Below are 12,249 nucleotides of genomic sequence, written 5' to 3'. Positions count from 1 at the left end.
CTAATCTTATATAAAGGGAGAAGAGGAGGAAGAGATAACATAACAGTCTGCTTCAAATGACCTTTTATGAATTAAATGAGGTAACATATGGCAGAAAGTGAAGAGGAACTCAAAAGCCTCTTGATGAAAGTGAAAGAGGAGAGTGAAAAGGTTGGCTTGAAGCTCAACATTCAGAAAACAAAGATCATGGCATCTGGTCCCATCACTTCATGGGAAATAGATGGAAAAACAGTGTCAGACTTTGTTTTTTTGGGCTCCAAAATCACTGCAGATGCTGATTGCAGCCATGAAATTAAAAGACGCTTGCTCCCTGGAAGGAAAGTTATGACCAACCTTGATAGTATATTAAAGAGCAGGGACATTACTTTGCCGACCAAGGTCCGTCTAGTCAAGGCAATGGTTTTTCCCGTGGTCATGTATGGATGTGAGAGTTGGACTGTGAAGAAAGCTGATCGCCGAAGAATTGATGCTTTTGAACTGTGGTGTTGGAGAAGACTCTTGAGAGTCCCTTATACTGCAAGGAGATCCAACCAGTCCATTCTAAAGGAGATCAGTCCTGGATGTTCATTGGAGGGACTGATGCTGAGGCTGAAACTCCAATACTTTGGCCACCTCATGAGACGAGTTGACTCACTGGAAAAGACTCTGATGCTGGGAAAGGTTGGGGGCGGGAGGAGAAGGGGACGACGGAGAATGAGATGGCTGGATGGCATCACCGACTCTGTGGACATGAGTTTGAGTGTAGTCCGGGAGTTGGTGATGGACAGGGAGGCCTGGCGTGCTGTGATTCATGGGGTCGCGGAGAGTCGGACACGACTGAGCGACTGAACTGAACTGAACTGAACTGAACATATTGAAAAGGTGACTAGTATAATGACTGATATACATGGTAAGTGCTTAATAAATATTACTGTCTTTCCTAAAAATGTCATAAGAACATGAAGATAAGAAAGATAAATTCTAGTAGGAAAGAATAAGTAAGGATTCTTGTTTTTTGAGGAGATGGTATTTAAGCCAATCACTGGAAGATGAGGTGGGCAGAGAAAGTAGAGCATTTTAGGTAAGAAGATGAGTAAAGGGTATTGTTTAGGGGATAATAGCTGACTCAGGTGACTAGACTACAGGGTATTTCATCAAAGGAATCTGTACATGATTCTGAAAAGATGGTATGGGTTCTCATCTGGAGGATTCTAAGTAAACTGCAACTAAAGAGTTTGGGACTTATTTTATAGGTAACAGAAAACCACATGGAGACTTTAGTTTCATTTTTTTTCTCCTTCAGGATCGTGACATAAGTCATGTCAGTATGAGTGATGACTTGGAGGGATGATCTCAGAAGCCAGGAGACCAGTTTAAAAGATTATTATAGTATCTTGTGTTACAGGAAGCACAGAACACACAGAATTATGAAAAAAAAAAAAGAAAGAAATAAAACACTTTATAAATGACTGGCAGAAGAGGAAAGGGAAGGAATGAACCCAAATAATGTTCTGATTTTGGTAACTGAAGGGATGGTATGTTTTCTTACCTGAGACAGGGAATGATACTGAATATACATTATAAAGACAATAGCAAATATAAATTTGCATGTAGCATTTAAAACCAATCACATAATCTCTCAATATATTAAGATAACATAATATAGAAAAGGACTACCATGAACTATGGTATTTCAAATACGTACCCTGAGTGGACACTAATTAGCTATGCAAAATTTAAAGAAAATTATTAAATAATTTTATATTTCAAGGTATCCAAATGTAAGAATCCTTAACAAGTCATAATAAGCAAATGAGAAATTACTTACTTGAATAATTTTCAAGGGAGAATCAGGCTGGTAAATCTGAAGTCTCGGTACATAATGAACCAGCATGTGAAGCATGTTGCAAGCTACATGGGCTACTGTTTTATTAGTAAACTGTAGTAATAAGAAAAAAAAAATATGATAAAAAATTTCTTCTTGATATTACTCATCTATGCACTAGTTGTTGAAAAATTCTTAATTGTATATACATGTTTATTTTTGTCATTCTATATTTATGTTTATTAAAATATTAGAAAGATAAATATAACCTGCAAAATTAAAAATCATAACACATCCCAAATATATAATTAACTTTATTTTTTCTTTGTAATGTTTGTCTTCATTAAAGTTTTTATTTCATTTCTAGAATGGCCTCTAAACTGCTCATCTTGTTATCCCATTTTTCCCCATTTCAATCTACTGTATACGATACTTCCAAATTTTCTTCTGAACTGTTCTGATGCTGACATTCTCTGTGCTTAAAAATCTTAGATGACTCCCCACTGTTATAAAGTCAAACTTCTATGCTTATCTCTTTATAACCAAATCTCACCCTCTCTTTAAGCGCTGACTAGATGTGTCCTCTTTCTAAAGTCTTCTCTGATACCTAAGTAACCTCTGCTTTCTCTGAACTGATTGAATCAGCAGCTTACATGCACCATTCATTTGGTTCTCTCAGCTTTTTATATTTTATTACTCTTATTTTGATCTTTTTCAGCCATCATATTATTAATCTCTTCAATCTAGTACTTACATTTCTTTTTTATTCTGTATTTCTCCTCTGCCTAGCAAAGCACCTCAAACAGTACATACTCAGAAATACCTGTCAAGTATTTTTGTATTTTGTGTGTTTAGAGTTCTATATAGATATTGTATTACAAGTCACACAACAAAAAATAATATCACTAATCTTTTTACTAATACAAATATTCATTTGTTCATTCAGACTCCAAATAATCAGGTTATTATTTCTGAACAAATCTGATTCTGATCATAAACAGGGCAATTAACTTGATTGATAAAGTCAAAAAGTGGAACAGCTTAAGAACTCAGGAGGTAATAAAGATCAAAGAGTAGGCTACAAAAATACTGATTAAGAAATGGTAAACAGCCCTACATATGTTGTTAAATGACTGGTTTCCTTTATAGCAGTCATCCATACGTATCTTAGGGACAAAGCCAAATACATAAAAAGTTGAGATACAATAGGCCATCACTGCTGCTGCTGTGTCACTTCAGTCGTGTCCGACTCTGTGTGACCCCATAGACAGAAGCCCACCAGGCTCCCCCCTCCCTGGGATTCTCCAGGCAAGAACACTGGAGTGGGTTGCCATTTCCTTCTCCATCACTAAGATACCCTAAATTCAAGAGGAGAACTACTAAGGAAAATGTCAGAATCAAGGAAATAATGCACAAGATATAATTAACATTTGGGGAAAAATAATCATGCATTCTATACTATCTTAATATAGTCTTCTAAATATTTACTTACTTACCTTTAAGGAAACACAAATTACATTCAGAGCTTCCTTAATTTGAGGATGATGAGACTCATGGACTAGTTCTTCACAAATCCAAATACCTAAACTGCAAAGTGCTACACATCTGCAAAAAGGCAACCAGTAATGATACAAATAAAAGCGGATGTGCCTGTAAATGAAATGAAACCACCACCACAACCAAAATACTCCCAACCAACCAACCTAGAGTGAAGATGCACAATTTAGGTGAATTAATCAGTTTTTTTGTTACTGTTAATCAATTCATTACTATTCATTAATCAATTTGTTACCTAGGAAGATAAAGTGGGAGAAAAGCATATTCCCCAAACTCTAAGCCCTATTTTTTAAGTTTAATTTAATTTTTATATCGGAGTATAGTTGATTTACAATGCTGTGTTAGCTTCAGGTGTACAGCAAAGTGATTCAGATACACATATATCCATCCTTTTTCAGACTCTTTTCCTATATAGATTATTACAGACTACTGAGCAGAGTTTCCTGTTCTAAGCCTTATTTTCAACTACAATTTACTACCAAGATCATAGGTAGGGATAAAGACACAGGATCTTTTTAACAAACACATACTGACAAATTGATATCATCGATTTCCCAAACAAATATGCAACCTGCTTTCAAAAAGGAAACTGTAATTTTATTGACTGATAGCAGTAATATTTTTTCTTTCATATCTTTTAAATTTAACATAACTAGCTATGAATTCTCTTTAAAACAAACTGTTACACTTTATAAAGGGATTCCGACAAAAACAGAACTTGGAGAATTTTCATTTTGTTTTCTAATGTGAAACTCCAGTTCGCTACTTCAACTGAGTTTCGGCTTAAAGAAAGTTATCTGATAATCAGAATCAGTAAAAATTCTATTAGTGTGTTCAAGTATAAGCTGCTAATGAAGCATGTAATATTTCAAGGTACAAAAATAAGTCAACTCCTTCTAGCTTTTCTGATATATCTTCCATGTCCCGATACTGATAAATTAAATTTCAGTATAATGCTAAATTTCAGAACAATTCAATGCAGAAATATTTTTCTTCCTGAACGGAATGGATCAAAGTCCCCCCTTCAGTGCTAATGCTACTAATTTACTATCAAAATTGCAGAAAGTCTTTACGCAGTCTTCTGCTTTCTTTCTTTCTCAGTTTGTCCACCCATAAACTTTATACATTCACAGATCTAAATAACCAGGTGTCAGGCTTAGCAGTGGAAGGGGCTGTAATCCTAAAATAACATAAACTCTTAAGTAAAACAAAGTTCTCCACGGATGCAGATAACTAAAGGCACAAACTGGAATACAAATATTTAAGTTTTGGTTTTTGGTTGTATATGTATGTAAGGCCATACATTCCTGAAGAGTATAGGAAAAGGGTGTGTGTGTGTGCGCGTGAGGCCCTACATTTCTGAAAAGTATAGGCAAACAAGTTTAGAAAATGTTTAATGTTCAACTTCTGGGATTCTCCTATACTGTCAACACAAGCTCTTATGTTAACGATTCCTGTCTATTTTGGATAATTATGTTTTAGGCTTAAATAGTCTTTCACTGGAAAGGCAATGACATTAAAAAAAATTAAAAACAGAAAAAGAAAAGGGCAGAAGATCTAGAATCAGAAGCTTAAAGTTCAAATCTGGTTCCACCACTTAGTACTTATACATCTAATAAGGCTCTGAAGACAAACTGCCAGGGTTTCAATTATGGCTTTACATTTTCTGTATGATAGGGCAGATTACTAAAATTCTCTGGGCTCCCATCTACAAAAAGGAAGATAAAAATTGTTGCAAAGATTGAGTTAATCAAGTATTTATAACAGTGGTTGGCACTTGGAAAAAAGTTTAATGAATGTTAGCTTTCTATGCTGCCAGTTTCTTGCTAGTAAAATTGGAAGAATAATGATTCTAATAATTTCTTAGAATTGTGATGAGGACCGAATAGAACAATATTATAGGAATATCACTGTAAACTTAGAAGGCTGTCATTATAAGCACAGAAAATGCTTGGGAAAGAATACTGAAAATCATCAAATTTAGAGTTAAAGCTAAATGAAATGAAAATGTGGAATAATGGAAAAGATAATACCATTTTCTAGAGTAGTTGAATTTTAATAAGATTAAAAGAAATCATTTTAGATACAGAAGATGAAAATACTGAAGAAGGTAACTAGGATTTTGTTTTTACTGAAGGAAGTTCATAATGAAAAATTTAATCATTCAAATAATTTAAATTTGTGATTCAGAATAGCTTTTGTGCATTTGAAACAACCTGGACTGCTAAATAATTCAATTAACTTTTAAAATAAAACTGCACACACAGAAGAGTTATGTCAAGTCTTAAGATAGTCTGACTTACCGTGCAGGACCAGAGGGCTCATCTCTTGCAGAGCTTAACACAGTTTTGATTATAAGTTCCTAAAATGAAGGAGAAACAGTAGCAATGACTAAGATTTCATTCATTTATTCAGCAAATATTTATTAAATAGCCTAGGCACTAAGCACTAGGGATACAACAGAGAAATAAAACAGGTATTTTTGTTCTTATGTACGTAATTTAAAAATATTCCAATGTTATTCATAAAATTAGCTAAATAAATAAAACAATAGTATGGTCTGAATGTTTGTGCTCTCCTTGCAAATTCATACACTGAAATCCCAACCCCTGAAGATGATGGTATTAGGAGGTACTGAGACCATGAGGGTGGAACCTATAAATGGGACTAATACTCTTATAAGAGAGACTCCCACAGAGTTCCCTAAGCACTTCTTACTCTGTGAGGAAATAGCAAGAAGGCACAAGCTAAGAACCAGAAAGAGGGCCTTCACCACAATGTGACTATGCTAGAGCCTTGATTTGAGGCGCAGCCTCCAGAACTGTGAGAGATAAATTTTGGTCACTTATAAGCTACCCATTCTGTAGTATTTTGTTATAGCAGACAAATATTTTTGGAAATTTATCACCGAATGTATATGTTCAAAAACTTTTTCCTGATTTTGTTGTTCAGTCACTAAGTCGTGCCCAACTCTTTGTGACCCCATAAACTGCAGCACGCCAGGATTCCCTGTCCTTCACTATCTCCCATAGTTTGCTCAAATTCATGCCCATTAAGTTGGTGATGCTATCTAATCACTCATCTCATCTTCTCCTTTTGCCTTCAATCTTTCCCAGTCTCAGGGTCTTTTCCAAAGAGTCGACTCTTTGCATCATAGGGCCAAAGTACTAGAGCTTCAGCTTCAGCGTTAGTCCTTCCAATGAATATTCAGGGTTGATTTCCTTTAGGACTGACTAGTTTAATTTCCTTGCAGTTCAAAGGACTCTCAAGAGTCCACAATTCCAAAGCATCAATTCTTCAGTGCTCAGCTTTCTTTATGGTTCAACTCTCACAACCGTACACAACTACTGGAAAAACCACAGCTTTGACTATATGGCCTTCATTGGCAAAATGATGTCTTTGCTTTTTAATATACTGTCTAGGTTTGTCACAGCTCTCCTTCCAAGGAGCGTTTTTTAATTTTATGGCTGCAGTCACTATCTAAAGTGATTCTGGAGCCCAGGAAAAGAAAATCTGTTACTGCTTCCACTTTTCCCCTTCTATTCACTATAAAGTGATGGGACTGGATGATATGACCTTGGTTTTTAGAATGCTGTGTTTTAAGCCAGCTTTTTTTTCCTGATTAGAAAAGCAGTAATATGTTCACCATAAAGATAATTAAAGCAGATTTAATAGCTAAAAGGTATGAACATCTTTTTAAACTTTTCAAAACTTTGAGAATTATCATTTAAAAGCAAGCTTCTTTAAAAACTGTAAACCATGATAATGTGTGTATTTGGGGAGAAGGTCTAGTTAATAGTTAATGTGTTTTTAAAAAATCATTCAATTAGAGGTTTTCAATGGCTAAGTCAAATATCTTTCTTGGTAAATGTCACACTGCACTTCAAAATATTTTCAATTATCTTTTGATATTGATTTCTAACATAATTCTACAGTGATAGAGAACAGATTCTGTATGATTTCAATATCATTAGGCCATGAAATTTTTGTATCTTGTTTTATGTCCCTGGATATGTGCCAATGTCTCCTGGCTTATAGTCTATAGAAACTGGAATAGAATTTGTATTTCATTCACTAAAGATTTATCACATATACAGATTGTAAGGTCCTTAAGAGGAGTGAACTTCTGCTTACCTTTGTGAATTTAGCATCTAGCCCAATGGCTAGGAATTAATAGGTAGGTGGAAGTTACCTATTATTTAAACCCTAGAGCTTTGGATGTTTCCTCTCTGTCCATGGAATTCTCCAGGCAAGAATACTGGAGTGGGTAGCCATTCCCTTCTCCAGGGAATCTTCCTGACCCAGGAATCAAACCAGGTCTCCTGCATTGCAGGTGGATTCTTTACCATCTGAGCCACCAGGGAAGTCCCTCTATATAATAGTGCTGTTATTATTATTTTTTAAATCACTTCAGCCATACTTCCTATACAATGGCCAACAAAGTAGAAGGCCATTCAGTTCATGCAAATCACATATAGTAGGCTAAGCTAAGCTCAAACAAACTCAAAACTGCCTAAGAACACTGAAGCTCTTAAATTATTTTTGATTTTCAGAATCTTCTGAAAGTAGAAGAAACCAAAGCCATTACATCCCTAAAGAGTAAAGGTCAATTTGTATAATTTCAATCAAGTATCATTGCATATTCACATCAGCCCCTACGATTTTATGTTTCAGTAAAGTTCACTTGTCTAAAAAATGTCTGAGTATATTCTCCATGCCAAGCATCATGGTAAGCTTGAGGATGTAGCAGTAACTAAGACCTTGGCTGTTTATTTGTCTAAAGTATAAATCAGACACTGAAAAATAACAAGTGTGATAAAGAAAAATAAAGGTGGTATTGAAAGTATATGTAATACTCCAGACAAAAATTTGTCTTAAATTTTTTTTCACAGAAAACACATGTTTTAAAAAAGTCATCAGCATGACTCTCAAGAAGACAGAATGCTACTGTCTTGTCCTGTCTTCATTCTTTTTCCTTCTAATTCTAGGGCCAACTCAGCTCACAGAGACCATTTGTCAATTACTATAACAAGCACAACTTCTTAGGACTGTTAAACCCACGGGAATTTATAGTAGGTTGCTGCTGCTGCTGCTAAGTCACTTCAGTTGTGTCCGACTCTGTGTGACCCCATAGATGGAAGCCCACCAGGCTTCCCCGTCCCTGGGATTCTCCAAGCAAGAACACTGGAGTGGGTTGCCATTTCCTTCTCCAATGTGTGAAAGTGAAGTCGCTCAGTCATGTCCGACCCTTAGTGACCCCACGGACTGCAGCCTACCAGGCTGCTCCAACCATGGGATTTTCTAGGCAAGAGTACTGGAGTGGCTTGCCATTGTTCAGTTCAGTTCAGTTCAGTTGCTCAGTCGTGTCCGACTCTCCACGACCCCATGAATCATAGCACGCCAGGCCTCCCTGTCCATCACCAACTCCCAGAGTTCACTCAAACTCATGTCCACAGAGTCAGTGATGCCATCCAGCCATCTCATTCTCTGTCGTCCCCTTCTCCTCCCGCCCCCAACCTTTCCTAGCATCAGAGTCTTTTCCAGTGAGTCAATTCGTCGCATGAGGTGGCCAAAGTATTGCAGTTTCAGCTTTAGCATCAGTCCTTCCAATGAACACCCAGGACTGATCTCCTTTAGAATGGACTGGTTGGATCTCCTTGCAGTACAAGGGACTCTCAAGCGTCTTCTCCAACATCACTTCAATTTTGTACCATCTCTTGTTTAAGCCTGTTAATACTTCAGGTACATGGGATCCCCACCCCAATTCCATAGTTTCCTAGAGCAGAAAAGAATATTCCTTTACATTGTTTGATTAATCACCTTGGCAAACTAGAAGGAGAGAGTCAAATGTGCAGGCTGAGTGCCATCAATCTTAGAAGCCTTATATTAGCAGCATCATATCTGACTCAGGATTTCAATAAATGTTCAGTGAGTGAATGAATGAATCCTAAGATAATGACATATAAGTGGATTCAATAGTGAGAAAATGTTTCCAGAGTAGTTACAAATAAAAAAGGCTATGTGCCTAATGAATGTTCCAGCCTTTGTGTCTGAGGGGTATAGCTGGCTCATGTTCTTTAACAAGTGTGTGGCTTTCTAGAGGAAAATAAAGAATACAAATTTTCCTGAATATACTGCTATGATTATAAATTAGTCTCTGACTTCTTACCTTAACATCTGTAAATTGAGACACAGCAATATCAGGGACGTTGGGATGGAGAGCAGGCAGTTCACAATACAAGTTGGGAAAGCAAACCAAAGATCCCAGAAGAACTTGTGCTTCCACTCTTGGTGCCTATGTATCAGATTTTAAAAATCTTTAACTTATCAGAAAAATTACTTTATTACCTAATCAGATTACACAGGGAAGTCAGAGTACAAGACAAAATTCAAAAAGCAAAGGGGAACACAAAAAGAGTAGGTTTTCACCTATACTTTCCACAGAAACTACTGTTATTCTCAATAAATGCAATGAACAAACAGAGCTTTCCTTAAGAGCAGCTAAAAAGCAGAAATGTGGCTGCAGTTAATGAGTATGTAGACAGGAATACAGTTTTAGCTAACAGCGTAAAATTACCCAATTTTGAGGAAAAACATACTTTCATTTTAAAGGCAACTTATGCATTGTAATAGATTGTTCTAATGAGTAGAAGACTCAATATCTCTATATTACATCTGTAACAACCTATGGATGAATAAAGTAGGAATGAAAATGTTCACTGTATCTTCAAGAAACAGGCACTAGTCTAGATGAGTTTTATGGTATTATGTACATGATAAAAACACAACCTATACTACTTAGTAAAAACAAAATTAAAAATTATGCTTGGACTGAAGATGAAGGTAACTCTTCATCCTTTCTCTTTAGCTATATTAAGCCATTTCTTAAGTATCAGCACTGAATGTTTATTTTTCTTCCGCCTTCTTGCATGCCCACGAACCATCAACATCCACCTACTGATACAATACTTGACTTACTAAAATACCTACATATTGATGTGTGTTTAAGCACACCTAACAAAAACGCTAAAACAAATCTATTAGAAATATAAAACATCTGCCATATACATAAAACAAGAATCTATCTCCAAAAGGGTTTCCTTATGTTAATAAATACTGTAACAGAAGTGATGGAGTATTCTAATTTTCAACAAAATAACTCATTTCATATCTAAAACATAATCTAGATTTATGGACACAAGGCCAGAGGCATTAATGGAACATGGTAGGCTCACAAACACTATCTCAATTAAAAATCAATTTTACTACAAAAGTGAAAAAAAAATTAATGATTAGCTATGTGTTTTTTTTAAAGCTGGACAATAAAATTGGGAATACTTGTTCAGGTATGTGGGGCATAATGGAAGGCACAACTAGAATGCAACTGTAATTAAGAAAGCCAACACCTAATCAAATTACCTTGTAATCTGTCTAGGGATGGGGGAATTAACAAAAGGAAGATGATATGTGTGGGATCTAAAATGAGGCTCAATTCTAATTAAATTATATATTTTCCTGAACATTAACTTGTCATATTTTATCAACAATGGCTCTTCCTTTGTTGCTTTGTTAGCTGCATCTTGGTTAACTGCTATTTGTAATATTATGAAGGATAGGAAATAAAAACTTACATTGAGAAAAGCTGAAGAAGCCACTCTACCAGCTGCTACAATAAAATCCATAATAAGCATTGTGGCACCGGGCAAACCAAGTGAGAAAAATTGAGGTGAGCAGTGCTTGATGATTGTATTGACAATATCCTTAGGAATAAAGAAAGGAGGAGAGAAAAAAAAAATCACAAATGTAATTCTGAGTATCAGCTAATCAATATCCTTAAATATAGATAAGATATGAAATAATAAAACAAGTAATAACTATAAGTGTTTGCCTAATAGGAAAGACTAATTTTAATTCTTCTAAATAATCCATGCTTAGTACTATATTTCGTCAAAGGAAAGTAAACGTAAAACACTTTTTTTTTTTTTTAACTGACATCAACCCTGGAGAGTCAGTTAGAAGGCTCTTCACTTCACAGGGTTAAAAATCTAAGGCCCATGTGTTGTAAAACTTAACTGCAGAGTAGTTCCTCCTGCCTCCTACTTGCTTCCATGAGATCACTTTGATGTCTGGAGCTGTATAACCTGCTATGTGGCAACTTGGAAAATTCTTTTTTAGAAAAACTGAAGCCCTTTGATGATAGACATCTAGCCTCAAAAATCTAGACTTAGGCATTCTTGAGGGAACATTCTTAACTTGGTTATTCACTCATTTTGCCTTTGGAATTTGCCATGAATATGAAGTGCACCAGGTTGTATTACACAATCCAATTTACCTTAAATGAAGCTCTTTATCCATAATTAAGAGTATAAGGTAAAACACTGTAATTATTTCAAAGTAACACAAGAAGTTTTTTCACTTTTCAGAAAGATAAATCATCTTTTATATTAATTTAATGTTCCTTAAATGAACTGCAAGTGATGTACTGAGTCTTAGAATCTGGTCACTGCATGACGAGCTGAGCAAATCCTCAGTCTTAAGTGCCAGCTATGTGTGTGCTTCGTCACTCAATCATGTCCGACTCTTTGTGACCCCATGGACTGTAGCCCGCCAGGCTCCTTTATCCATGAGATTTCTCAGGCAAGAATGATGGAGTGGGCTGCCATTTCCTTCTCTGGGGGATCTTCTGACCCAGGGATCAAATTTGCCATCTTCTGTGTCTCTTGTATTACAGGTGGATTCTTTACCCGTTGAGCTATCGGGGAAGATGTAAGCACATGCGTGTGTGCGCTTAGTCGTATATTAGGACATTAAAGGAAGATGCTCTTAATGTAAGCAAAGGATGGCTCTTCAAAAACAAACTAGCTGGTATAACACTAGAAGAAACATGC

The 12,249-nt window shown here is 35.8% G+C and overlaps 1 protein-coding gene across 4 annotated transcripts in view; it reads right to left on the bottom strand.

Moving 5' to 3' along the window:
* RALGAPA1 (Ral GTPase activating protein catalytic subunit alpha 1) overlaps window positions 1-12,249 on the bottom strand; it is a 207,309-nt gene that overhangs the window by 81,385 nt on the left and 113,675 nt on the right. For all 4 annotated transcript variants that reach the window (XM_055418250.2, XM_055418252.2, XM_055418251.2 and 1 more), the window contains 5 exons: window positions 10,993-11,121; window positions 9,531-9,656; window positions 5,665-5,723; window positions 3,301-3,409; window positions 1,808-1,918 (listed from right to left, as the gene is read on the bottom strand). In XM_055418250.2, the coding sequence (XP_055274225.2) occupies window positions 1,808-1,918; window positions 3,301-3,409; window positions 5,665-5,723; window positions 9,531-9,656; window positions 10,993-11,121 (534 nt within the window). The remainder of the gene's footprint in view (window positions 1-1,807; window positions 1,919-3,300; window positions 3,410-5,664; window positions 5,724-9,530; window positions 9,657-10,992; window positions 11,122-12,249) is intronic.

Source organism: Moschus berezovskii, chromosome 21, assembly GCF_049115385.1.
Source record: "Moschus berezovskii isolate FMDL1 chromosome 21, NW_MosBer_1.0, whole genome shotgun sequence".
In the NCBI taxonomy this organism is placed as follows: domain Eukaryota; kingdom Metazoa; phylum Chordata; class Mammalia; order Artiodactyla; family Moschidae; genus Moschus; species Moschus berezovskii.
Note: the sequence above shows the minus strand (reverse complement) of the source record. Positions and strands in the feature narration are given on the sequence as shown.